Source organism: Ochotona princeps, chromosome 4, assembly GCF_030435755.1.
Source record: "Ochotona princeps isolate mOchPri1 chromosome 4, mOchPri1.hap1, whole genome shotgun sequence".
NCBI classification, from domain to species: Eukaryota; Metazoa; Chordata; class Mammalia; order Lagomorpha; family Ochotonidae; genus Ochotona; species Ochotona princeps.
This window is the reverse complement of record NC_080835.1, coordinates 50,047,621-50,073,934: the sequence shown is the minus strand read 5'-3', so window position 1 is coordinate 50,073,934 and position 26,314 is coordinate 50,047,621. Positions and strand designations below refer to the sequence as shown.

General features: G+C 45.8%; 1 protein-coding gene across 6 annotated transcripts; it reads right to left on the bottom strand.

Annotated features, from left to right (window-relative positions):
• Window positions 1–10: 10 nt before the first annotated feature.
• On the bottom strand, window positions 11–21,692 carry FHIP1B (FHF complex subunit HOOK interacting protein 1B). 6 transcript variants are annotated; one of them, XM_058663473.1, is made up of 12 exons: window positions 21,671–21,691; window positions 12,714–13,039; window positions 11,968–12,606; window positions 11,484–11,642; window positions 11,241–11,327; window positions 10,866–11,033; window positions 7,091–7,170; window positions 6,677–6,882; window positions 4,959–5,750; window positions 2,282–2,460; window positions 1,962–2,124; window positions 11–533 (listed from the first exon to the last, which is right to left on the bottom strand). In XM_058663473.1, exons 2-12 carry the CDS (start codon window positions 12,849–12,851, stop codon window positions 172–174), a joined length of 2,973 nt encoding a protein of 990 aa, XP_058519456.1. In that variant the 5' UTR covers window positions 12,852–13,039; window positions 21,671–21,691; the 3' UTR covers window positions 11–171. The 6 variants fall into 6 exon arrangements, with proteins under 6 accessions (XP_058519456.1, XP_004590035.2, XP_004590033.2 ...); XM_004589978.2 differs by having other exon boundaries at window positions 5,553–5,750; XM_004589976.3 differs by having other exon boundaries at window positions 21,548–21,684.
• Between the last annotated feature and the right edge of the window lie 4,622 nt (window positions 21,693–26,314).

Below are 26,314 nucleotides of genomic sequence, written 5' to 3'. Positions count from 1 at the left end.
GAGCACAGAATAGAGATTTCCCTTTTATACATATTGCAACAAGTTCTCCATAAAACATTTATCTGAAATAAATTAAAAAGTCCTTTTGCCACGGCCTCTGAACATAAAAAGGAGCCTGTGCCCTGGCCCCAGCCCAGAGCACTTGTGGCCTTGATTGTCCATGGAAGAAAGTTAAGGATTCAGGGGCCCAGAGCCTGAGGTGGGAGGGCCAGATCCCTCCTCCGAAGTATCCAACAAGAAAGGCGAGGTGACAGCATGGGCCTGGGATATGGCAGCCAACTCCTTGAGAAACTCAGGGAAAATGACTGCACAGTAGACAGCATTCTTGACTCGCAGAGCCTCACCTTGGCGCTCAGGGGCCCCGCCCCTGGCAGGTAGAACTGGAGTTGAAGTCCCAGGGGAGCCCCCACCTAGGCCAAGTCCTGCTCCATCTCTCCCAGGCTGAAGGACCAACTGTGCCGCCTGCCGGGCCCTGGTTGGACTGTGTGCATGCCGCAGGAGTAACTCCCCCAAGGATGGCCTCCGGCTCTTCACTGGGAATAAACAGGGGTATCATGAAGGTGCTGGCATCAGGGAACCTCCCTAGGTATGGAAATGATATCCACCACCCTCCCTCCTGCCCCTAATACAAAGGGTTCTTAACTTTTCCACTAGGGGACTAAGGGAATAGAAGATAAAATGTACAAGAAATGAAACTCAAGCACAATTCCCTATTCTTCCTCAGAAGATAACCCTGAGGACCAGAATGCAGAGGGGAGTTCTTGTCCTAACACTAAAATCTTGCCTATCCAGCCTTTTTCCCTCGTGCGGCCTCCCCACCCAGCCACCCGCCATCCTCAAGCTTAACCACTACACTCCAGTCACTTCACTCCCAGTTAATACTCCTTCCTTTTCCATGTCTCTGCACTCAGAAATTCTCCTCTACCCAAACACTACTCTACCCACCAAGCTCTTCACCCTCAGTCCACAGAGCACACTGCTTTCAGACTTCCCATCACCCTCCTAAACTAGAGTCCACCACTCCCAACTTGCCCTGCACAGCACAATACCTGACCCACATCCTCTGCCGCTTCAATGCTAACAGGAGCAACACATGCAGTTAGTTCAAAGGCTATTTCATTTCTGTCATGCTTTCCTGTCCCTCTAAGATCTGCTCTATTTCACCATTTTTCCATTCACCAGTCTCTATCCTATATTAACCAAGGTCACCTCCCACTGCTTGTGGCCAGATAACCTCATATCAGCTTAGAATCAAGAAAGTGATTTAAAAACAGTGTTTTCTCCCTTCTACTTTTCTGCCTAGATCCCTGGATCTGAGCCCAAGAACATTACTAAGGCCTAGGTCATGGTAAAAGTTCCCATTCTCTATCTCTAAATGGCTACAGTGATGTTACTTAAATCTATTAACTGGCAGAGTCTTTCACAACGCACAGTACATATGGCAACTGCTCAGATATTTGTTAAACGAAAAATTTAGATTCAGAAATTTGTGGTCATACTTGAGTCCTCTTCTTTCTTACATCCCAAAAGCACTCAAATGGAAGTATTATGCCAATACTTCATTCCATTCCTATCTTACCAAGCTCACCTTTTAAATCCCATAGGCCAACTACATGGTTCAAAATGTCTCTTGAACAAAACTCTCACTTCTTTGCTTCTGTCCTACCCATCTCTCAAGATCCCAAGACAAATGTCCTTTGCTAAGGCTATAACAATATCTCAACCTAGAAACTACTATGTCCCCTTGCCTGTTCCCAAATCCTAGATCAGTTTTTGTCAGTACTGCTGATCAGGTTCTCAATTAGAATTATATTCTATCTTCTGACAAGAAGCCTGGGGGCAAACATCAAGACTCAGTTTTCTACAACTTTACTTCCTAGTACAACATTTTATCCTTAATAAGAACTCAGTTTAACAATGGCTAGTAGGCTACCTAGGGAGGATAGAAAGACAGGCCTCACCTAGGGGATCAGAGCGGCGAGAGGCAGATCCTGTTGTAGGACCCTCAGACCAGTCCAACTTGCCTCGGGCAATGAGGTACTTCTTGGCTTTGGATAGCAGTGCTGGGAAGTCCTCCTGGGAGGCTGCAAAGCTTTCAATCTTATTCTTCACAGAGCCCAGCACCTATGAAGCACAACTTCATGACATTTCTGGGTTGCTCTAGATTGACAGTCTTTTATATTCCCACTGGGCCTATTCCCAACCCACCCAAGGTCACTTCAGCCATGGACCTGGCCCACCACAGAGCCTGGACGCACCCATGCATGCATGCATCGCACACCTGCAGCAAGGACTTGACACTGGGCTGGAAGACCATGTTGGTGTTGAGCAGGAAAGAACGGAGCAGGGGCTGGGGATGACAGGCCAGCTGGGCCACCAGCCCCGTCAGCAGGAAGTTGACATAGACGGAGTTCTGCAGCATGTTCTCGAGTTTGGCAAAGAGCACAGCCATGAAGGGGCCTGGGAGGGGTAGGCACAAGGATACAAGGCCTGAACACAATGCACACAGCACGCATTCCTCCCCAAAACAAGAGATTCCCCAATAGATGAAAAATATTTGAAGTCTCTGGGTATGTCTAAGTATTCTGTGACCATGGGAACTAAGACAACAAACAAAAATGGACCCCAAAGAATCTAGATGCCAGCTTTGCACACACATGAACTAAAGAGCCAGATCCTCAGCTCTGAAGCCACACAGATCTGGTTTCAGATTTCATCTTGGCCCTTTACTAGTTACATTATTAGATAAATTAAAACTTTCCAAGTTTCACTTTTTTCTTGGTAAAATAAGAATATACGTACCTATGTAGTTAAAGAGAAACAAAAAGATCTACATAAGTGAAGCAGTTAGGAAGATCTGAGAGATTTCATGTGTGAAATTATAAACAGAAGTTACATAATATTTATAATACTCAGTTTTTACAACAGCTTTACTCAAGAGGCATAACAGAGGAAACAACAGGCAAAGAAGATGATCAAGATGGGAAAAAAAAACAGAAGCTGAAGAAGAAAAATTCAGGTTCCACAAGACAGAATAATCTGCTGGGTTAGAAAGAAAGCAAAAAGATAAGAAGATCCCCCACACTCAAAAAAAGGTGATACACAACAGACCAATTAAACCTAGAAGAGGCAGGAAGAGCAGGAGGAATGGAATCTTTGAGGGAACTAGGGGAAAAAAAAACATTAACTCTCTTTCAAGAATTGTACATCAAGCATACAGAAAGTGAAACAGAATGGGAAGTAAAGGAATAGCTTATTCCAGGGCAGAACAAATTGACTCAAGACAGACTCTGTTAGGAAAGAAGTGAATAGAAGGGATTATCATCTATTAGGAGAAACAGCCTCACCTAAATGGCATCACCAGTCAGAGCAGAGTCATCAGTCTTTCTGAACAGAGATTAAGGGAAAGGAGCATACCTAAGAACTGTACTACAAATTGAGACAGGAAAATAATGAAGGGCAGGAAGCAGTAAATACTGAAAAACTCAGAAAACATTTCTACTCCAGGTTCGTAGAACTAGCCTTGACTCAAAAACAATTCTAAAGATAACAGGGTCCCAGGAGAACGCACAACCTTGTCATCCTGCTCCCCTCTCATATCCAAGGGATTTCTTGTAACAGACAATTCAAAAAGCTTAGATGAGTTTACAAAAAAATAGGAAGAAAGGAAGGGAGGGAGGTAAGGAAGGAGAGGGAGAGGAAAAAGGAAGGAAAGAAAAGAGAAAGGAAGGCTCTAAAACTACAGGCTCTAAAACCTGCATGCCACCTCCTAGTGGCTCCAAGCAGGAACAAGCACAACAATCTAAATGAATGGGATAATACGCTTTTCTACAGCTGTAGTCTGTAGTGGACAAGTAGCTGGCATGACTCCAGGACAGAAGAGCTAGTAGTGTAAGCAGAATAGTGAGTACACCCTGGACATAGTCAAGACACAGACCAATCACAGCATGACAACCTAACTACAAACAAACAGAAAATCTGGGTTTGCCTTGGTCAGCTTAAAGATACCATGTTCGCAAAGATGACAATCCTAGAGAAAAGCTGCCACCACGCCAACACTGTAGAAAGTGGATTTACATGCATCAGTGGTAGAGATGGGATGATAACTTAAAGTACTTCTACTCCACAACCTGTGGTTGAAGCCTTAGGCACTTAGATTGTTCTCCTGTCCAGTGATGGATGACAGCTAGACTAGGATGACTCTCAAACAAAAACAAAGAACAGTTACCCAACTAACCAGGGCATCGTGACGAGCCTAAGAGAACTCAGCTTGGGAAAGCCCCAAAGAATTCAGGGTCATGCACTGTCATTTGCCCTCAAAGAAGTATTTCATGCTATCTGCTTCAATCCTTACAATTAACTGTAAGTCCCTAAAGCAGTCTCCCTAGGTAGTCATTGTTACCAAGAACGTAAAGCAGTAACAGGAAAAAAATTTGGAATTAGATCACCTTTAAAAAGACAGGAAGGAGAGGGCTCTCAATAGGAGGAAAAGCACTGGAAGGGCTAACCCTAAGCAATGTGAAAATGACAGGAGATTCAACACCCAGACAAATATACTGGTGGCAACAGTATGAAGAGGGCTCACAGGTGCCTCTTACAGGATAGCAGTCTTTGATATGGTTCTGATACATTGCTTTGATTGACCAGGAAACACCAAACATAGAACAACCTAATCACACATCCCAGGAAATGACCAGACTAGAAGAGGAGGAACATGCATGTAGGACAGACATACAAGACTCAGACATCAGTCAATATTCAAACCAGCACAAGCATGGAAGACAGACACAGGGACACAGTATGACATGATAGGTACCCGGAAAGGACTGAAGCAAAATGGATGAGAGGCTAGGCAAGTACAAACAAATGACATAGCCAGGAAGTCTCAGAACCAGCACAAACAAGTTGAGAACATGCAAAGAGCACACAAGGGAGAAAGCCTAGGCCTAATAGCTTACCAGTGAAAGGCTGGCTCGGCAGTTGGTTTAGAGTCCACAAAGGGCTGCTGAGGAAGGGGCCAGGGGGCTCAGGGGGACAAGTGAAGCTCTCGTAGGCCACCTCCTCCTCAAGAGGCAGTGGAGGTTCTAAGGGGGGCTCTGAGACAGCTCCCCCATTGCTCAACGCCACCTCTAGCTCCCGGAGCTCCTGCCCAAAGCTTTCTAGTTCTACCATGCCCTCCAAGGTGCCCTCTAGAAGTTCCCCAGATCCCTCCTTAGGCACTGCATGTGGTACCAGACGAACCTTCTTGGGTCCCTCAGGCCATGGTCCTGGCACCCCATTGAGCTGGGGTGGGGGCAGGTGGCCAGGACCCTCCCCTGCACCTCCAATTAGCCCCCTACTCCCCAGCTCTTCTTCCTCCCCTTTCCCCACTTTGTCCCTGCCCTCCTCAGGCAGTAGGCTGCGTTTCTTAGTCCGGGAGCCAACAGGACTGGGTTCAGGAGGGGGTCGCTCGCCATCATAAGGGGCAGACCAGGTTCGGCAGGCTCGGACACAGCGGTCCACACCACGGCGCGCCTCACGAAGATACTCCAGGTAATTGTCTTCCAGCTCACCAGGCTCCTCCACAGGGCTAGGCCGTCGGCCAGGACTAGAAGCTGGGGATGCAGCAAGCCCTGGTGAGCGAGGAGCTGGACCTGGGGATTCAGAGCCCCCCAGGCTCTGCTGCCGCAGGAAGAGAGCCAGACGAGATGGTGTGGAGGGCCGAGGCATGGTCACCACTGAAGAGGAGTCAACACTTGGACTTCCAGGGCCTACAGAAGGAGAAAAACATGAGAGGACTCAGACAGAGGTCCAAGGACAAAAAAGACATTTAGAGTGACTGTGAGAAGGCAATAAGATGGCAAAAACATGAAACCTATTCAGACAGCTCACTCCAATCTCCAGGCTGACTCTGTCCTTATTCACTGGCTTCTCTATCACCACCAGAGAAACAACAGAAACAGGAAGAGTATAGGAAGAGAAATGAAGAAGAAATACAGCTTTGTCCAAGTGTCTCCGTCTAAATTTCTTTGATGAGACTAGCAATGTTCCTTGTGTTAGTGACCTCGAGTTCTCTTGCTCATTGCAAATAGAAATTAACAAGAGGTCTAATAAAACTCAAACAAGACTTATACTCAAATACGAAAGAGCAAAGCAGGAAGAGGTTCTCCCAACTGGCTCCCGATGAGGAGCTGAACAGGTGCTTTTCTTGATTTGGGAGACACAGCCATCCCCCTTTGGCACTTTGATCTGCATCTTGCTCAGAACTGGGGGCTCATCTCACATGGCCGACACACTTTAGTTCATACCCAGCTTAATGCTATACATAAGGGCTTTGTTTTTCCACGGATAACATGCTTAAAATCATAATGCTTCTCACTACTGCCCCCTCAGGAAGATCACAAATGGGTCACAACGGATTATTTTGGGCAAGCTGTGCAGACTGGAAAAGTTTCCACCAAGATCATAGGGAATCTTCTGCAGTTAGGGTCTTAGGGCTACTTGCTCTTGATTGGTTTGCAGCAGCAGACAGATGCCATATGTCAGTATGAGGCCTGATTTAATGAGTCTTTTTCCTGTTCTATCTCACAAGACTGCTCATCAATCTCCCCAAAGAAGAAATGTCACTCATGCCCGCCTCCCTCCCCTCACCCTAGCCCCATATTCTTGCTAGACTCCCACAGAACATAGGCCATACCCGTGATGTCCTCCCTTCTCCCTGCCTCTCTGCTAGGCCCACCTCGTGCCCACGAGGCATGCTCTGGACGAGGTGGGCTGGGGGCATGGTGCCGACAACAGCGTGGGATTAGGGAGAGAAACTTGTCAGCTGCTCGTCCATATAGGTCCACATCACGCACAGCTGGCTTCTGACTCAGCATCACGTGGTTACATGGGACAAGATACCTGGGAAAGACAGCAGAAAGGAGATACAGTGTGGATCAGGAAGGAAATGATAGGGCCTGGGAGAACCACAGGCCGGTGGAACTAAATGGTTATGCCAGGTTCTAAGAGGATACTCATGAGTCACCTCATAAAGCCCAACAATGCACAAAGCCTTGAGGACTCTGAAGGTTCAGGGTCAGCCATCCCTCAGCCCTGCCCCAACAGGTACCTGAGAACCAGCTGCAGCAGGACATCCTCACAGCTGAGGTTCAGGAGGGTCCTGAAGAGACTCAGAGAGACCATGCAGAGCTGAGGGTGGGGAGGAGGGAGCAGTCACCATAAGGTCTCTCTACCCTCCAGACTATTTACCATATGGAAGCCTCCCCCAGCCCCACACCCAACCAGCCACTCCAAGAGGAACAAACACATACAGTAAAAACCACACAACAGTCATTACAGTATTGACTAAATGAGCACACAGTACCTGTGGGAAAGATTTTGTTATCCACCAAGAGGAATGAACCATGTCAAACCTGATGGGTTTCCACAGACCATTTTTCTATTAATAGATTCCCTGGCTATGTATACCTATTAACAGAGATTTTAGCAATACCCGAACAAAAACTGAGAAAGGAGACACTGAACGATACTGTTCCTGTGTGAATGACTAATAAGAAATAACAACATGGTACCTAAGTGAATGCCTGTCAGTGGGACTACAACATCACAGTAACTACACACCTGCCAATAAGAAAACAGGAAACCTGGACAAAGTCTAACTGGGAAGTGGGTGGGGCTGTGAACACTGAGTCTGAGTCACCTCTCCAAAACCAGTGTATCTTTCAGAAGGTGGGATAAAGTTCAGGGTAGCTAGCAGGAAAAAGAAGAATGGTAGTTGATCTCTGAGTGGGGAGACACCTGTAAGCTCTACCTCACTCCTCTGAATGTCCACAGCATTTTGTCTGTAGTTCCATTATGACAAATAGCTCAGATACCCTGGAGTCTCTCAAGACAACTCATGGGGTCTTGGTGTGTAGCACTACCTGCAAAAACTAGTCTTCTTATCTGTTAAATGATTGGGAGAATTAAAAGTCAACCACATAATGGCTGGTGCTGTGGCACAGCAACTAAAGCCTCCACCTGTGGCTCTAGCCATACAGAGGCATCGATTTGAGTCCCAGCCACTCCACTTCTGATGCAGGTTCCTATTAATGTATCTGGGAAAGCAGCAGAGGATGGCCCCCAAGTTAGGCTTCTACACCCATCTGAAAGACCTGGAAGAAGCTACTAGCTCCTGACTTTGGACAGGCTCAATCTAGCCACTGTAACTTGGAGAGTGAACCAGTGAATAGAAGACTTTTTCTTTCTCTCTCATGAATAGAAGACCTCTCTCTCTCTCTTTTCATCTTTGTATCCCTCTGTCTCTCTGTGTAATTCTGCCATTCAAATAAATTTAAAAAGTCAACCACATAGCAGAAAAGAGATGAAACAGCAGTTCACATTTTAGACAGCATGGATGTCCAGAGAACTTATTCTAAATGACCACTGTTAACTATCAAGGAAAAATTCAGGCTCACTGAAAAAGTAGTATGGAAGACAGAAAAGCAGTCCCCTAAAAATATCCACATCCTAATTGCTATAACCTGCAAGTATTTGTCCTTATGTGGCAGGACTTCAGGACTTGACAGATGTGACTGAGATTGTGGAATATGAAATGGGGAGATTCCTAGATTATCTGGCTGGGCACAATAAAACCACACGATTTGGTTCCTGGAAAGCAGAGACTCTTCTAACTTTGTCAAAAAGTAGGAAATGAAATTTGAAGTGTAACAGGAACTTGATGCTTTATTAATGGAAATGAAAGGATGCAGTCCAGAGCCAAGGAAATTGGTCAGCCCTGTAAACTGAGAATGGTCTCCAGCAGGCAGCACGGAGATCTCAGACCCACAACTGCAAGGAAATTAATTCTGCCAAGAACCCCAAAAGGCAATTCATCAGAGCCTCCCTTGAAGCCTCTAGAGGAACACAGCCCCCAACTACCCTAACTCCTTGATTTCAACCTGCTGGAATTTGTCTCAGATCACAACCCCCAAAACTGTAAGATAAAATATTTGTTGTTTTAAGCCACTGAATTTGTGATATTTTGTTAAAACAGAAACAGAAAACCACCAGAGACAAACAGACATACAGACTGGCAATTCACTAAAATGCATAAAAGACAGGTTACAGAAGTTACAAAGGCCAACAGAATCAAGTTTGAAAGAACCAACAAGTGCAACAGAAATCCATCTGCATGTTCAACATGAGCGTCTGAAACAGAAGAGATCTGGCACCACAAAAGCAGCTCTGGCCACTTTGGGAGTAAACCAGCAGGTGAAAGATCTTCCTCTCTGCCTTTCCTTCGCTCTGTATATCTGACTTGCCAATAAAAATAAATAAATCTTTAAAAATAAATTTTAAAAAATAATAATAAAATGTACTGATACAAAATACAACTCTGCAGGAACCTCACTAACCAACTATCTCAATTATCTAGAACAGTTTTTCAGAACTCGTAGTGATGAAAGAACTTCAATTTTAAACACAAGAATCCAGGAAACCTCAACTATTCATAATAAAGGAAGGAAACAAAAATTGTCCTAAAGCCAAAATAAATGCCATAAAATCCATGGCTAAACTAATACTTCATTTCCTTAGGAAAACTATTTACGCATTTTGTATATACTTCTACCGGTGAAAATTCAGACTCCTTACCACCATCTGAACCTTACTTAGCTCTCAACTTGCATCTCATTCCTACACTTCTGGTTACCCTGGTCTTTCATTTCCTTAAGTACACTACGTTCTGCCTCCATCTGATGTCCTTTGCATGCTGCTCCCTCTGCGTCAATGTTCTCCCACTGGATGGTCAATGGGCTGATTCTTTTCCAACCATATGTCACAGATCAACATCACCTCCTCAGAGAGGTTTTTCTTGATCACCCTCTCATTTTCTAAGCATCCTGTTTGGTAATTTTCATGATACTGACCACAATTTCCAATTAGTTTATCGATATATTTGTCTCACTTCTCTAAATAAATTCTGTGAAATCAGCATCAATGTCTGCTTGTTTATATGTTATATGTACTATACTGAATGATACGCATACTACACTTTAAGGTACAAAATGAACAGTTAATAAAAATGTTTAGGAGGAAGTGTAGGTGAGTAAGTGCCCCAGGTTACAGGTCCAATGCAGCAAATGCAAATGGGAGAGAAGGTAAGAACACTAGTAACAGCTAAACCATCTATCAGAGCAGACACAACAACCAAAGTGATCTCAAGAGATGAAGCAGATGAAGAGAATCTCAGGGACCCGGCGGCGTGGCCTAGCGGCTAAAGTCCTCGCCTTGAAAGCCCCGGGATCCCATATGGGTGACGGTTCTAATCCCGGCAGCTCCACTTCCCATCCAGCTCCCTGCTTGTGGCCTGGGAAAGCAGTCGAGGACGGCCCAAGGCTTTGGGACACTGCACCCGCGTGGGAGACCTGGAAGAGGTTCCAGGTTCCCGGCATTGGATTGGCGCACACCAGCCCGTTGCGGCTCACTTGGGGAGTGAATCATCGGATGGAAGATCTTCCTCTCTGTCTCTCCTCCTCTCTGTATATCCGGCTTTCCAATAATCATTAAAAAAAAAAAAAAATCTTTAAAAAAAAAAAAGAGAGAATCTCAGGCCAGTGGTACAAGCACTGCACAACAGCAAAACCTAAAGTCATAATGAGCAACCAACCAGTCACCCCGGAAAAGGTAACTGGGACTTAGTTTCTTGTATCCTAAGAAAGATAAATAGATTAAACTCTGTTCCTAAAATGGCTAAAAGCTTAATGCTAGAAAGTAACTGCCACTTAATTTTGAAGTGACTGCTGGAAACAAAGGTCAGAAGAGGTCAGGAACACCTCCCAAACAAAGGTCAGACAGAGAACACGGCTCACCCAGGCAAGCCAGGACAGAGGGAAGGGCCATACCCGGGAGTTACTGCCAATACGAGCAACAAGCGTGTCAAGGATGGTGTGGGTGTCATGCCGGTGTAACAACAGGAATCGCAGGAAAGTACGTAGCAAGGCAGGCTCTGAGATACTTCGCAGAAAGAGCTCCAGGTAGGCAGTACTGGCGATCATCTCCTCCACAGAAGTCTGCACCAATGGAAGGGAAAGTTTGAAAATTTAGGGTTTCCCTACCCATACCCTGAAACATGTTCCCTGCGATCTAAGCAAAAATCGGGAACTGATGGGAAAGAAGAGAGCAAACCCCCCCACCACTGCCTCCCACACTGGTCTTGTCACTGAAGTCACCACACTAAGGCCCAGACTCAAATCTGCCTTGCGACCTGTGACTCTCACCTTGTGCAGGGCAGGTCCCATAACAGGCACCAAGAACCCATTGTGAATATAATCCACCAGCTGCTTCTGTACCAGGGGATGAGCCACCTGAAAAGGGTATGAGAGAACAGGAAGATGAGGGGCTGCTATCTGGATGGGAAAAGGACAGTACAGCCAGACCCTATCCCAAAGATGGAAGACACCCCTGCTACTTCATCTCCCCAAAATGACCAAAGGCCGAATTTCCTAGGAATCCCAGCCTACCTGAATGACTGCATTGCAGAACTCTAGAGAACTCATAAAGAGTGCAAGGGCGGGCACCCCCAGCCAGTCCTCTCGCCGCAGGCAGTGCCAATCATCTCCTGGCACTTCTATCTTTCGGGGCAGTGAAGAGTATAGGGCACTCAGCCCTGTGGCCAGCACCTACAGGAAGTGACCAAAGTATAAAAAGTGGCACAGGAGAGCTACTATTCCAGAGTGTTGACCGAAGTAGGGGTAAAGGATTGAACTATACAGCGTGCCAGGATCTCACCTGGGAACACTGGCCCACCAAAAACCTAGTATCTGCCCTGTCCGTCTGGGCCTATATTCTATCCCCCACAATTCCAGTGGGCTGCTTTCAAACTCAGGGGGTTATTTCCTGGAGATTTCTGGTATATAGCCTTTCCACAACTCCTGGATAGAAAGAGGCTGCCCAGTGTCTACATGCCATGCCCTTTTCCCTCCCCCAACCTGAAGGGATGCTAACCGGGCAGAAGTAAGAGTGATCCGCGATGTAGCGGCCCACGGTGGGGCTCCCAGCTGACAGAGCCATGAGCAGAAGGAGAGCATCACGGGCTTGCTGGCCCAGAGTGCCCTCTCGATGGACGAAAGGGACAAGGCGAGAAAACAGAAGAAGACGGGGCGCAGCTCCAGGTTCCGGAGGTGGCTGAAGGAAGAACTCGAGTAATGATGGTTCCTGGGCCACACACACGCACAGCTGGCTGAGAAATAGCACCAGGCCTTCATCCAGTGCTGGGCTACTGGGCACAGGGCGGCCACAGGCATCCAGCAGGATAAGCAGAGCCTCACGAACTGGACCATGCCGCAACAGTGGCTGGCGAGCTTCACTCACTAGCATCTCAAAAAGTTTCAGCTGCTCAGCCCGACGCTCCTCGACCCCGTCCCCAAGCTCATCCCATTGCAGCTGCCATGCCAACACACGAGTCAACAAATCCTCACGCAGAGCAAACTCCAGCAGAGGCCCTGGGCCTGTGGGGGCTGAAGGGACTGCACGATCTTCTGCTAGCAGGGTCAACATCTGGTAAGTGTGGTTGCGCACAGCGCTGAGGTCATCCGCACCCCCAGGAGCTGCTCGAGGGCCTTGCCGCTCTAGGATTCGCACCACCTGGGGATAAAGGATAGAAGATGGAAGGAATCTTTCATGATAAAGTAACTAAACACAATGGTATGTTTAGTTACCCAATGGACTCGGCACTCTGGCAGTCTTCATACCTGGGACCAGTGATTCTTGAACACCATGAGGCAGGTCTCAGGATCAGCCATGACGGGTGTCTGCAGACTGGCCCCTTGAGGCACACGGTGCCCAGGGCCCCGGGAGGCCAGTCTGCTCAGCCAGTTCATCCTCTCCATGTGGCAAGCTGGGCAAGGCCAGCAGCCAGAGGGCTACACTCTGAGGATGTGCCAGTTGGAGGTTTTCTCCACTTCTGTCTCCAGTCTGCTTCATCCGGTCTGTAGGAGCCAGTGGTTGGCCATCGAGCCAAAGGTTACACCAGATAGTAGTAAGCCAAGAAGTCACCACCCAGTCCAGACTTGCAAATCTATTTCAAAGAGAGAAAAATGGAAGAAATAAACAGCAGCTCACTCTCAGAATTCAGACACACACACAGTCAGTATCTGAAACATCACATGTTTAAAACAGATCACTTGATTTCTGCCTTCAAATCTTTTCTAATTCAATAAATATTGACATTCAACTGTATGCTAAGGCCAAAAATCTGGGTATCATCCTTGTTTCTGCTTTTCCTCCCTTCCAATATCCAGCCATCAGCAAACCCTTTCATCTCTCCTCTCAAAACATGCCTTATAACTGCAATACCTTCCAATCTGGTCTCTCTGTTTCAATTTTTGTCCTTCTCAGAGTTTACTCTCCACATAGCAACCAAAGTAATATTTTTAAACCTAACTCATATCAGGTTTGTTCTCTGTTGAATATTTTTCCAATAGCTTCCTTTGACACCAATAATAATCCAAATCCTCACCTTGGCCCACAGGAGCCAATATAAAACCAAATTATCTCATCTATATAACCTATCATTCTCCTTACCTATATTTTGGTCACACAGCCATCCTCAGTATGTCAGTTCCCTGTACCTGGAATACTCTCTTCCTCTTTACATTGCTTTCATTACAGAGTTCTTTTCAAACACTACCTCCCCAGAGAGGCCTTATTTAACAATTTTATCTAACTAGCACATCTCCCCACCTTCATTTTCTAGCTGTCTACTTATTTCTTTGCAACTTCTACTATCAGAAATTATCCTCCCCACTAAAAAAATAAACTCTCTGAGGATAGACTTTATCGTCTTTATTACTGTTTCCCCCTTACCAACAACAACGCCTAGGAATGCACTAAACAGCTTTTAAATGGATGAATACTTAGGTGACTTAATGAATGAACAAGCAATCAAGAAACAGCCTTGATCTTACTCAGCCCTCCATTCACGATGAAATTTCCTTCTTTATAACACAGATCCTTCTCCAGAAACCTTCCCAAAACCTCTGCAAGATGGGCAAAAAGACACACACAACTGACTGAATACTCTTAAAAGGTGCAATTCAGAAACAATCAAAGAGCAGAGCTATTTTCACTATAGCGAGACACACTCTCATAGTCCTCATTCCTGCCAGGTACATGCAGCATCCACCCCAGGACTGCAACAAGATACCCTCATAGAGAGGTGCAAGCTGCCAAAATAGTTATTGGTCCAAGCCACAGCCTACAGGTCCTTCTCTGTCACACCAGCCCAACCCTCATTAGTATTGCCCCTCAAGAGCATAGAACTTTCAGGGTTCCGTTTGTCCTTCCTCTTGTCACTCAACAACAGCTCAAGGAGTTTAGACTGGGCACCATTCCCACGATCGGCCCTAAGATCAGAGTAGACAACATCTCCTTTCATCCAGGTACTCCCACAATTACCACCTCACAACTAAAGAAAGGCAGAAACTATGCTCTCAGAAACGTTCTTTAGGGCAGAGACAATCTTACAGAGGGAAGCAGTCCTGCACAGCAGGCATGGCTTACTAGCTGATTAGCTCAAAGTACATTCATGCTAATGAAAGTACTGAACCTTGTACTAAGTACTGGAAATAGAGATGGATAAAAATAACTGCGGGAGCACAGACACAAATTCAGCAAATATTCTAAACAGAACTGTCACCAGGACTCAAAGGAAAGCAACTAACTGCCTAGAGTGCTGTGAAAGGATTTCACAGAGGTAAATATCTGCCTTGGATCTTTAACAGCCAGATACTGGCTATGTAGAGCACAGAGGGGCAGGCTGTCTTCATATTGAAAACAGCATATGGGTGGACAACTGGTTTGGTGGTTAAGTACCATTTGATGTCCACATTCCATATCAAAGTGCCTGGGTTCACATCCAGGCTCCCCTCTGGATTCCAGGTTCCTGCTAACCCACACCCCGGGAGGCAGCAGAGACGGCTCAAGAACGAGTCTCCGCCACCCACATGGGAAGCCCAGATAGAACGTCGACCTCCTGGTTTTGGCCTGGCCCAGCCCTGGCTGCTACAGGCATTTAAGGAGTTAGCTAGCAGATGAGAGATTCATTTTCTGTTTCTCTCCCTCTCCTTTTCTCTTTCTCTGATAAACAAGATAGAAAGTAAAAATACATACATAACAAATAAATAAATCAAGTATAGCATTAGTCTGAAAAAGAGGTACTATTTTCTCTGACAAAGAAAAAAAGAGAGAGAGAAAGGACAGGGCCCGGCGCAGTAACCTAGTAGCTAAAGTCCTCACCTTTCATGCCCTGGGATCCCATATGGGCATCGGTTTATATCCCAGATGCTCCACTTCCCATCCAGCTCCCTGCTTGTGGCCTGGGAAAGCAGTTGAGGATGGCCCAAAGCCCTGGTACCCCGCAACTAGGTGGGAGACTCGGAAAAGCTCCTGGCTCCCGGCTTCGGATCAGCTCAGCTACAGCTGTTGCAGCCACTTGGGGAATGAACCAGAAGATTGACGATCTTTCTCTGTGTCTCTCCTTTTCTCTGTAAATCTGTCTTTCCAATAGAAATAAATAAATCATTTTTAAAAATAAAATAAATAAATAGAGATAAAGGATGAGTGCCACTTCAGGTAAATGTATCATGTTCTTCCACCCTACCCTTCCTTCTCTCACATGCCCACAAGAATAAAGATGGAAAAAAATAGCTAGAAAGGAGGTAAAGCCACAGACAGGTGCCCAGTCCCTCATACCGTTTTGTATAAGCCATCAAACATGGCCACAGATTGATAGCTGTTAGCAGCAAGAATGCACTGGAAAAAGTACTTGCTCATCTTCCCCAGTACTTCAGTCCCAAGTAAACATGGACTGGGGAAGGCAAAGACAAAGAACTCTCTCTTGTTACCAGCCCTTGTTGCTGCTTTTAGCCTTGGATACCTTACCATCCCTTGTTGGTTCCTGAAACTCTGCCCATACCTTTGTTTACATAGTCCCTTTATTAAACTCTTCTTAAACCCAGCTTGGACCGTCTGCCACTTGGAAGAAGCCTGACTGATGAAAGAATATTACTATTTACAGAATACACTTTCTCAATCATATCTCTTTTTTTTTATTCATTGATTACATTGTATTATGTGATACAGTTTCGTTGGAACTGGGAATCACCCCACCCCTCCCCCCCGCCCTCCCCCCATGTGGAATATTCCACCTTGTTGCATATCCACTGATCAAGTACAGTTGAGATTCCCTCTTTGCAAGCATAAACTAAACATAGAGTCCAACATCTTATAGTCCAATCTAGTTCCTCAGCTTCCTGGGGATACCCTGTCCGGTCCGAGGGCAGAACCATCAGATTATCAACCCGATCAATTAAAGGCTCCATCGTACCCTCAGCAACAATTAACTTCGTTGTGTAACTTATAGATAAGAAAGCTATGGTTCATCTACTCCATGGAATACTACTCAGCTATTAAAAAACACAAAATGCAGTTCTTTGTGGCCAAATGGGCCAAACTGGAAACCAATAAGGGAAATGAGCCAATCCCAAAAGGTCAGATACCACATGTTTGCGTTAATTTAAGAGGATATGATGTTATGTAAAACATGTTATTTCATGTATATTATGTTATATGTTGTGTATAAACTAAAACTGAATTGACAATGAGGTGATCACAGAAGATGGTTAAGAAATTGCAATTGTTTTTAACATACTGGTTACTCAATCATATCTCACTCAAGGGTATCTCTAATCAGAGACCTGATGACCAAACAAACATAAACCCAAAGCAGCAGTTAAAGTTTGACCTCCAGAGGCCCTCCAACAAAGGTCTGAATCTCAGTCCACCACTTTCCAGCCGTGTGGCTTCAAATAATTCACTTCACACATCTCAGCTTCAGTCAGTTTCCTCATCTGTAAACTGGTGAAATAAGCATTATTAGTTGCAAAACTTAAATAACCTACAAAGTACTTCCAATATAGAAATCACATGTTCCTTTTTTTTCCTCCCCTCTCCTGATTCTATTTAAAAAATATCTCTGAGGAACAGAGGCATCTGACATGCTCTGATGTGTCCATGCTCACCATCTCACGTGCACTACGTTACAGTGAACAAGCGCCAGGCAACATCCAAAACTAAATCACCTCCAGTACCGAGTAGTCTACCTGAGGTGCTCACCACTGCTTTACTGTCTGACCAAAAAAACAGCACTGCTCACAGGCCTCAGGAAGGCTGGATCATTCCTCTCTCTCACACCTCTCCATTCTCTTTTCAAAGATCTCAGAGTCACTCTGGAATCAGTGTCTCAGAACCCAAGAGTTAGCATTTAACCAGAGTTCTGTTCACACACCAGAGAAGCATAAAAGAAGGCCACAGTTTGTTGTTTCTACACCTGCTTACATCCTTGCAAATGAAATCACCACGTGCTTACAGTATGCCCTTTCCTCACATAATAAAGTCCAAAACAGACCATCCCCTTCCCCAGGTTCACCTTAGGTCAGCTGCAGGATAGTAAAGGAGAGAAGGAGCTATCTCTTAGTCACACAAATGGCCAAGCTTAGGTAGGTATTGTAGGACCCAAAATACAAGGTTATAGGCAGCAGACACCAGGCAGGAAGTAGCTCAGGCTCACTTAAGAACCTTTGTCCTGGGAGAGGCAAAGAGAAGGAGGGAAGTGGGGACAGAGATATACCTGGAATATCTATGTCAGACAGGGAGAGAGCAAAAGGACATTCCAAGAACAAGTCAATAAGATTCTGGCTCTTCCTAGGTAATGCTGATTGCTGACAAAAATGACATGAATGGGCAGTTACACCAAATACCAAAACTGGAAAGACCTCCTCAAAACTCACAGAAATACAAAGGAAAAACAAAAGCAGGAGCCTACCAACCTGTATTCAGCCCACCTATACGTTCCCTGCTCGTCTACTCCTCAGCCACAAGGGATATCAAGATAAGATCCCAACTCATTCCCTCCCTTCCACACAAAACACCTCTGCTTCTTAAAGATATCTCCTCACCTGACTCCAGCAGAGCCCTTACAATTCACTTTGTGAATCTCCATCACACAGCAACTCCTCTTTACACCTGCGAGTCTTCATGTCACACAAAGCTATAGCTACTTCTGTGAGGATGACAAAGATGGAAGCAGGTGAAATTGAACAAACAACCTAAGAGATAAGGCAAGGCATTTCCAGCGAGGAAGCAGTTATTGCAAAGATATCACTTCTGGAAAAAGTAACATGTTTACCAGAGAACAGTGAACAATTTCTTCAAGCTCAAGCACAGACAAGGGAGTGGCAGGAGATGAGGCTACAGAGGTAAGTTCAAGCCAAATGATGCCATATAAGGAATTCTGAAGTTGTGCTACAGCAAACGAAACCATGAAAGTTTTTAACCAGAGCAATTATATATTCAGATTCATATTTTTTCTTTAGAAAGAGCATTGTAGTGGTAGAGTGTAAGACAGCAGACTGTTTCAAAATCATATGAGAATTGAGTAGGAACTAGACTACAGCTATAATGGAGAAGACAAGGCAATGGAAATAAAAATAAAGAGCAGATGCATTAAGATGTACTAAGATTTTAACGACTTATTGAATTCAGGGAAGTGAAGAAACAGAAAGGATGGAAATTGGCACTGAAGTCCTTGCCTAGATTGAGACAGGTCATAGAGCTGTGAAACCAGGGCAAAGACAGTGAGGTCTGGGACAGGTCAATTTTGAACTGCCTGGAGATACACAAATTATGTGGAACACAGGAAAAGCCCGGGACTAAATAAGGAGACATTATCAATACCTACTGATACATTTTTACATTTCACATATTTCTCTGAATTGAAACAATCTTTTCAGTCTTCCAACTAAGAATTTCCTGAGACTTCAGAAGACCATACCTCATTACTCTTCTCTAATAAAATATGAGCTTCATGAGGGCAAACTATATGCTCAAGCAGACTTGTCAAATCAATGAATTTATGTTCCCAGCATAGAAAACCTGGCACTCTGCATATGTGCAATAAATGGTTACCAGAGCACTTAAAATATGTTTCTATCTCTTCATCATCATTCTCATCTATGTTTCATCCTCTTAGATCAACCACATAGCATTAAGCCATTGTGAAAATTCATTATACTTAATGCACTGTCATTTCAACAAAGAGTTCTATGCAGCAAACAATAAGCTTACCTAATCTCCAGCATAACCAAGATTACGGACAGTACCTAGGAGTCCTCTGACAGCAGACTTAACTCATTCTATTGTTACAAAGATGTGATCCACTATCTAGAAGTGACACTGGGGGAAGCAGGTTAAGATTCCTCTTGGGATGGCCACATTCCACACCAGAGACCCTGGTTGAGTCCCAGCCACTCCACACCTGATCCAGCCTCTTGCCTAATGTACCTGGGAGGCAGCAAATGGCAGCTTAAGCACTCAAGTCTCTGCCACCACATGAGAGAACCGGATGGATTTTCAGCTCCTAACCTTGGCCTGACCCAGCCCCAGCTATTACAGTTTATAAAAAATCAATCTCTCTCCTTCTATCATTCAGCTTTCAAGTAAATTAATAAATCCACCATTTACTAACACTGTTATTTCATTAATTGAAAGAGCATATTAATAGCAAAAGAATAAGAATGATAATTTAAAGACCCAGCTTGGTAGCCTAGCGGCTAAAGTCTTTGCCTTGCATGCACCACGATCCCATATGGGAGCCGGTTCTAATCCTGGCGGCCTCACTTCCCAACCAGCTCCCCACTTGAAGCCTGGGAAAGCACTCAAGGAAGGCCCAAACCCTTGGGACCCTGCACCCACATGTGGGAAACCCAGAAGAAGCTCCTGGTTCCTCGCTTCGAATCAGCTCAGCTCCAGCTGTTGCAGCCACGGGGAAGTGAATCAGCAGATGGAAGATTTTTCTCTGTGTCTTTCCTGCTCTGTGTAAATCTGCCTTTCCAATAACATTTTTTTAAAAATCTTTAAAATGAATGATCAAAGTAAAGTTATCTTTAAACTCACTATACTGTTTCATTTTTCTCCTTACACCTAGGATGGATGGAAACTAACACAGACTGAGTCCTTGGTCCAGTATTTAGGAACCCCTGCTATGAATTCCATAGAATTCTAAGTGGGCAGGCTTTCCCAGGGTTAAACAAGTATGAAGATTTATTTGGCCTCTAAAGAGAAGTATAGACAGTATCCCACAGGATGTTACAGTTGCCTCTGAGGCCTACACTCTGGAATTAAATGGGAAATGAGACTCCCTCTAATTCTTAGGGAACGGTCTGAACAAGGAAGCTCTAACTCGTTGTGAGGTTAGAGTCAAGATGTTGCAGTCCCATGGCAAACTGTCCGCACAGAGGAAAGCAAATTTCGTTTGGCCAGCAAAGCCCCAGTGGAGCCCCAATCCAATTTTCTAAAATTTTCACTCATTTGTAGGCTGACAGGTAGAAAGGGGCCAAAATTAAATAATAATAATAATAATTACAGGGCATAGAAGGAGTAAACCACAAAAGTAACAGGAGAAAATGTTGGTCAAAAAGTTCAGTATCTTAAGAGTGCTAATGGCTTCACAAGTCTGTGAATACATCAAAACTCATCAAATTCTGCACATGAATGTTTTTAATTTTAGATGTACACATTGAAATTGAATTTAAATTTAAATTTTTATTAAAAATCAAATTGTAAATAAGAGCAAATAAGTACTTCAACAAAGCAACAAGGACAACAAAGCCAGCTTACTTGGGCACCTAAGTATGTTGTTGTATGTGACAATCCATGCAACCTCCACGAAAGGATAAGTAGCACCAGAAAGTGGTCAGTCCAAACTTCAGGCCAGCCATCGGAAGGACCCACAGCTCCTAGGTGAGGAGCAGCAGAGAGGCCAGGTCCCCTAGCAGCAGGTGAGGACACCAGCACCCATGGCGAAAGAACCTGCGTGACCCATGTCCCGGCCCCAAGGAGGAACGGGTGGCTGGGCTTCCAGGGAACCTCAAAAATGACTGTATCACAGTTACTAATTTTTTTTCTGTCCTCTAAAACATGAAGACTCTATGGAAGAAGAAGAACCGAGCACATAACGCTTCCGCACTAGTTGTCCTACTTGGTCTACTTGCTCTCACCGGACAGGACAGTCCACGCACTGGATAGGAGCCAACCGCAACAGCCTCCCAAGTCTCACTCCTTCCTCCTTCCCGGCCTCCACCTGCCTCGCAATTCACTTCCAAGCCGCAGGCTCCCGCCTTTGCCCTCCACCCTCCTCCTCCTCACCCGGGCCTCGCTCCCTCGCCGGTGCCAGGGCTGTCCCTCGCTCCTGCCCTCGGCAGCCCCAGCCCCTCAGGTAGCCGTGTTCGCGAGTACCTTCCAGCTTGCCCCTCAGAGAGCAACGCAACCCTCCCACTGCAAGCCCGTTACCTGTCCATTCCGCCCCGGGATCTCACCCTGCTCCCCTACCTCAGACACTCAAGTCCATACCACCTGCCAGCCCCGCGCCCTGTCCCTGCACAGCCAGCAGTGTTCAGGCTCGGTGCCATCATTCTCCCTGCCCCTAACGGCCTCTGGCGCCTCTCCGGGTCCGCGAGTCCACGCCTACCGTCCGCTCACAGACGTCCGATCGCAGCCTGGCCCTCAGGGCAGCGGTGCTGCTAGGTGAGTTCAGGCCGCCGCCATCGCTCCTCAGGCGCCCCAGCCGCGCCCCGCCCCGCGCCACACGCACCCGCGCCTCCGCGCACCACACGTAACCGCCCAGCGACGCACGACTGGCCAGTGGCGTGCCAGCTCATTGGCTAAACCTGGCCAGAGCCGGCGCGTCGACGCTCGTTTCCTGGCAACGACAGAGCGTAAGGGCGGAGTCGCCGTCGGCGTTTCGAGGGAGGCGTTCCGTCTCCCGCCGAGGTTCCGCCCCTCCGTTCTGTAAATCCCTCCCCTTACAGGGGAAGACCACTGGGGAGGCGGAGGCCCTCGGGACGTGGGTGGAACCGGCCGGGGAAAGGTCGAACCAGAGGGCTGCAGGCGGGACCTAAAGAGAAACGCAACTTTTGAGATGCTGGAAGAGGTCGGGGGGGCGAGGCTAGGGGAGTGATGGACGGCGAAAGGGGCGGAGTAACGGGTGCCCTGGGCGAGTGGGCGTGGAAGGGGCGTGGGCCCGAAAGGAGGAGTCAGCAAGTGGGCGGGGCCGTGGGAACGGGGAGCCCTGGGGGGTGAGGGCCAAGAATGTTCCATTCCCGCAGCCCCTTGGAGTCCACCTTATTCTGGCTTTGACCGCCTTTCCTCGGCCCATCCAATATCTATGCTCTGTGCTGCTCTGGGGGCTGGCTTAGTCCAGGAAAGAGGAATACGTGCTCCCTGTCGGGATGGGTATCAGAACCGGTCTCTGCCCTCCAAAACCTCAGCTGTTTAATCAGATATAATTACCTGTCAGGGAGTGATGTAGTAGGGGGACCGGCTAGGAGGAGCAGTTAGCATGCTGTGCACACGCGTCTACACAAGAGGATGAGGGGATGAACGGATGAAGGAGCTAGGGGAAGACTTCCAGGAGGAGATACTATCAAGAGTAAGATAAACTAAGCCCGAGAAACAGAACCTTCTGATAAGGCCCACAGTTTAAAGTTTTGAGCCAGTGTTAATAACCTGGCTTTGATTGTGCTTTTATGGTTCCAAAGATTAGGAAAACAGGAGTAAGTTCACATGGACTTCCTGTACTATTTTTTGCAACATTTCTGTAAAGTTAAAATTTACTCAAAATAATAAGCTTTTAGAAAGAAAAAAACAAGTTTCAGCACACATGATAAGCCTGTATCAGAACAAAGAATGAACAACATGGGGAGGAGTGGGGGTTAACTCTCAGAAGTGTAAGCAGTCCGGTTGCCTGGAGCCTGGGAAAGAAGCAGAAGAAACCGCGAGAGGACGCCGAGGACACCAACCGAGAGTTTTGCAGGCTGTGCTGAGTGTTTAGAGAGCTACAGAGCATTTATACCTGGTCAGAATGACTGGGAGGCTTTGCCATAGAGCATACAGGAGCTGATGATACACTTATGTGGGCATGTGGACATTGGACGGTAGATTACCAGCATTGGAGCATTGGAAAAGCCAGTAAAAGGATTAAAACCTTATTCTTGGCTGACAGAAATTTTTAAAAATGTGAAACTAAAATTATAGTTTTAGAAGTCAGGACAGCAATTACCCTTTCAAGGGCAGACGCAAGATTTGGAGACACTGATAATGTCCATTTCTTAGCCTGGGTGCTGGTTGCATCGCTATGTTCACTTTGGGAGATTTTTTTTTTCTTATTTATTTGAAAGTCAGAGTCACAGAATGAGAGAGACAGAGATTTGCTGATTCACTGCCCAAAGGGCCGCAATGGCTAGAGCTGGGCCAGACCAAAGCCAGGAGCCAGAAGCTTCATCCAGGTCTCTCCTGTAGGTGCAGGCGTCCATGCACTTATGCCATCATCTGCTCCCTTCCCTGGACACACTAGCAGGAAGCTGGATCAGAAGTGGAGCAACTGGGGCTCACCCTTATGGGATGCTGACATCAGGGGCTGTGGCTTTACTCACTACACTGCAATGTCAGCTTCCACTTCATGAAAATTTATCAAGCCATATACTTAGCACATTTTTCTACACTGTCTTTTTGTTCTGGATAGTATGCTATGTGACAAATTATCCTAAACTTAGTGCTGTAAAACCATAGTCGTTTTACTGTGCTCACAGATTTGGGGAATTGAGACAAGATAATACAGCAGAAAATGGCTTGTCTGTTACATGATGTTTGGAACCTCATCTAAGAAACTCAAATACTTAGGGATTGCTTGAGCTTGGTTCATTGGATCATCTAGAGGCTTATTCAATTACATGCCTGGGCTGGGACAATTCAAAGCTAAACCCAGCTGGGGCTGCCAAATAGAACTTCACAGGGAAACAGCATTGTGTGCTGGTTTAAGTTCCAGCTGCTCATTTTCCAATCCAACATCCTGCTAATGTGCCTGGGAAGGCAGCAAAAACAGTCCAAGTAATTGGGCTCTTGCCATGCACATGAAAGACCAGGAAGGAGTTCTTGGCTCCTGGAATTGTCCTGACCCAGACCTAGCTGTCACAATGAACCATTCATTCATATTCATATATCTCTGATTCATTCATATTCATATATCTCCTCTCTCTCTCTCTTTCTTTCTTCTTCTTTTCCCACCCTCTCTCACACTCTGATTTTCAAAAAACAATTTTAAAAATAGGGCCTCACAAGGCAGTGGCTGTATTTCAGGAGGAAGCACCCCACCGGAGTCCAGCTGCAGCTGAGTTTGGAGCTCGAGAAGGGTACGTGGAGTTGGCCATAAAGAAAGACACAGACACTGTCACTTGGTGCCTTCTTGCTTGAGCTCAAGAAGAAGCTGTCCTTTCTATTTACTTAGACACAACACAAGCCTCTGCACAAACATGTGATTTTACTATCTTTAACTTCAGAACTAAGCCAGCATATACAGATGTTCAATTAATTTTCACTTCATGGTCAACCAGATGCTCTTAAAGATAATTCTGTAAGTTACTATAATCAGTTTCTTTAAAGCAAGCCGTTATTCATTCTTCAGAATTAGCCATTAGGTGACAGCCAGAGGCCAAGGCACAGATGGTTATCTACTAATCAATAAAACATTCCTACTACATTTTGTTTTCACAACTTATCTATCACTTAATGGGAGAAATACATTAAAAGAGAAAAAACATAAAGATCTAAGACAAAAGTTTCAAACATTAAATCCCCCTACAACTGCAGGCTCTACAACCTCATAAACAATCAAACAATAATCAAAAGTATATCTCTATGATGTTAGTAAAATCGCCCTTTATTTCCTCTAGTTAAAAAATTATCAAAGCGGCTAGAACAGCTATATTTTCTATGCTCTAAAGAAACTGCAAAGACAGACTAGCCTTTGAGATAACAATAACCATATGTATTGCCATAGCAGCTTCAGCTCTCACTCCCATCACTTGCATTAATATTTAGGATATTTATCAAGCCCTTTCCCAGAAGGAGTGCTACATGTCTGGACCAGATTCTGAGACAATGGTTAAGTACCCAATAAGGTGTCCAGAAATGGCACGGGTTTAATTGTGCTCTTGTGTGTAAATTGTCAAAGGCCCACTCACCAAGACATTATCAATGACATTAACTGTCAAACTCACATCGGTTGCAAAAACCGTCTCACAGGGGCAAACAACAATGCCTCAATAGATTACAGAATTCTTAGTGGGGTGCTTGAGTGTCCATGCAACCAGGGGGTGAAACAGCATCAAGGTGGTCAGAGAGACTTCTGCCGGGCCTTGCCAAACAGCTAGAAGCTCCCCTGGGCCCTGCTGAACAGGGGAGCTGTTCTCTTCACACCTTCATGTTATCCACACCTACTGCACGGACCCCAGCAGCACCCTGAACTGGAATCAGCAGACAATAATTATTGCAAAAGAATCAGAAGAACTCTGCATGGCCTTTCATAATCCAACCTCAGAAGTCACACATTGCTCATATTATACTGTTGGTTGAAACAAGGAGCAGTGTTAAAAGAATGTGTGGGTCTTTTCATAAAATTGCCACAATGTGGGCCTGGCAGCGTGGCCTAGCGGCTAAAAGTCCTCGCCTTGAACACACCATAGGGAGAAAAAGTTTTAAAAAATGAATTAGACTATAGATGTTTCTTTCAAGAAACTTCTCCAAATATACAAATTGCCCTATCCCTTGATTGCAAGACATGACACGGATCCTCCGCTGCTTTTAGGTAAAATCCAGGCTTTAATTAGAACATCTGATAAGTTCCCTGAACTGGTCTGTTCTCACTACTCAGCCAGCTCTCTCACCACCACTTCCCACACTTTGGCCCTCTTAAAAAAACACTCAATTGGGCTTTTATCCCAAACCTGAAGACTCCTAGATCCTCACCAAGGACTATCAGTATGCACTCCGAGGACTACATCCCTACTGCCAAAGAGACCACGGGGAAATGGAGTGCCTTCGGAGACCAAGAACTCTGAGGTCACCCACCCCCAATTACATCTACCACATGGGATGGAAGAAGCCCAAATCCTGCCTTGCAGGATCCAAAGTCATTGGAACAACAACCAGGATCCCTGAGCGGTCCGCAGAAACAGAAGAACAGTAAACTTCCTTCAGGACTAGGGAGAGGAGCTTTCTCTGGTCCTTGTCTGCTTCCAATTTTGGGTCCCCACCCCCTCTCGTAATAACCATCAGGAGCGCTCCAGAAACCCCTCAAAACAAAACTAGAACAGATAGACAGAGAACAACAAAGAAAGCTTAGAAACAGACAGGAAACGGTCAGCGGGGATACACTTACAACTCACTGGGTGGGACACAA

Coding starts and splice junctions, on each gene's coding strand:
- FHIP1B (XM_058663473.1), bottom strand. CDS start 12,851: ATGGAGAGGATGAACTGGCTGAGCAGACTGGCCTCCCGGGGCCCTGGG. Junction 2,461..4,958: donor GCCGAGCCAGCCTTTCACTG/GTAAGCTATTAG, acceptor TACCCCTCCCAG/GCCCCTTCATGGCTGTGCTC. Junction 534..1,961: donor TCGCCGCTCTGATCCCCTAG/GTGAGGCCTGTC, acceptor GTTTATTCCCAG/TGAAGAGCCGGAGGCCATCC.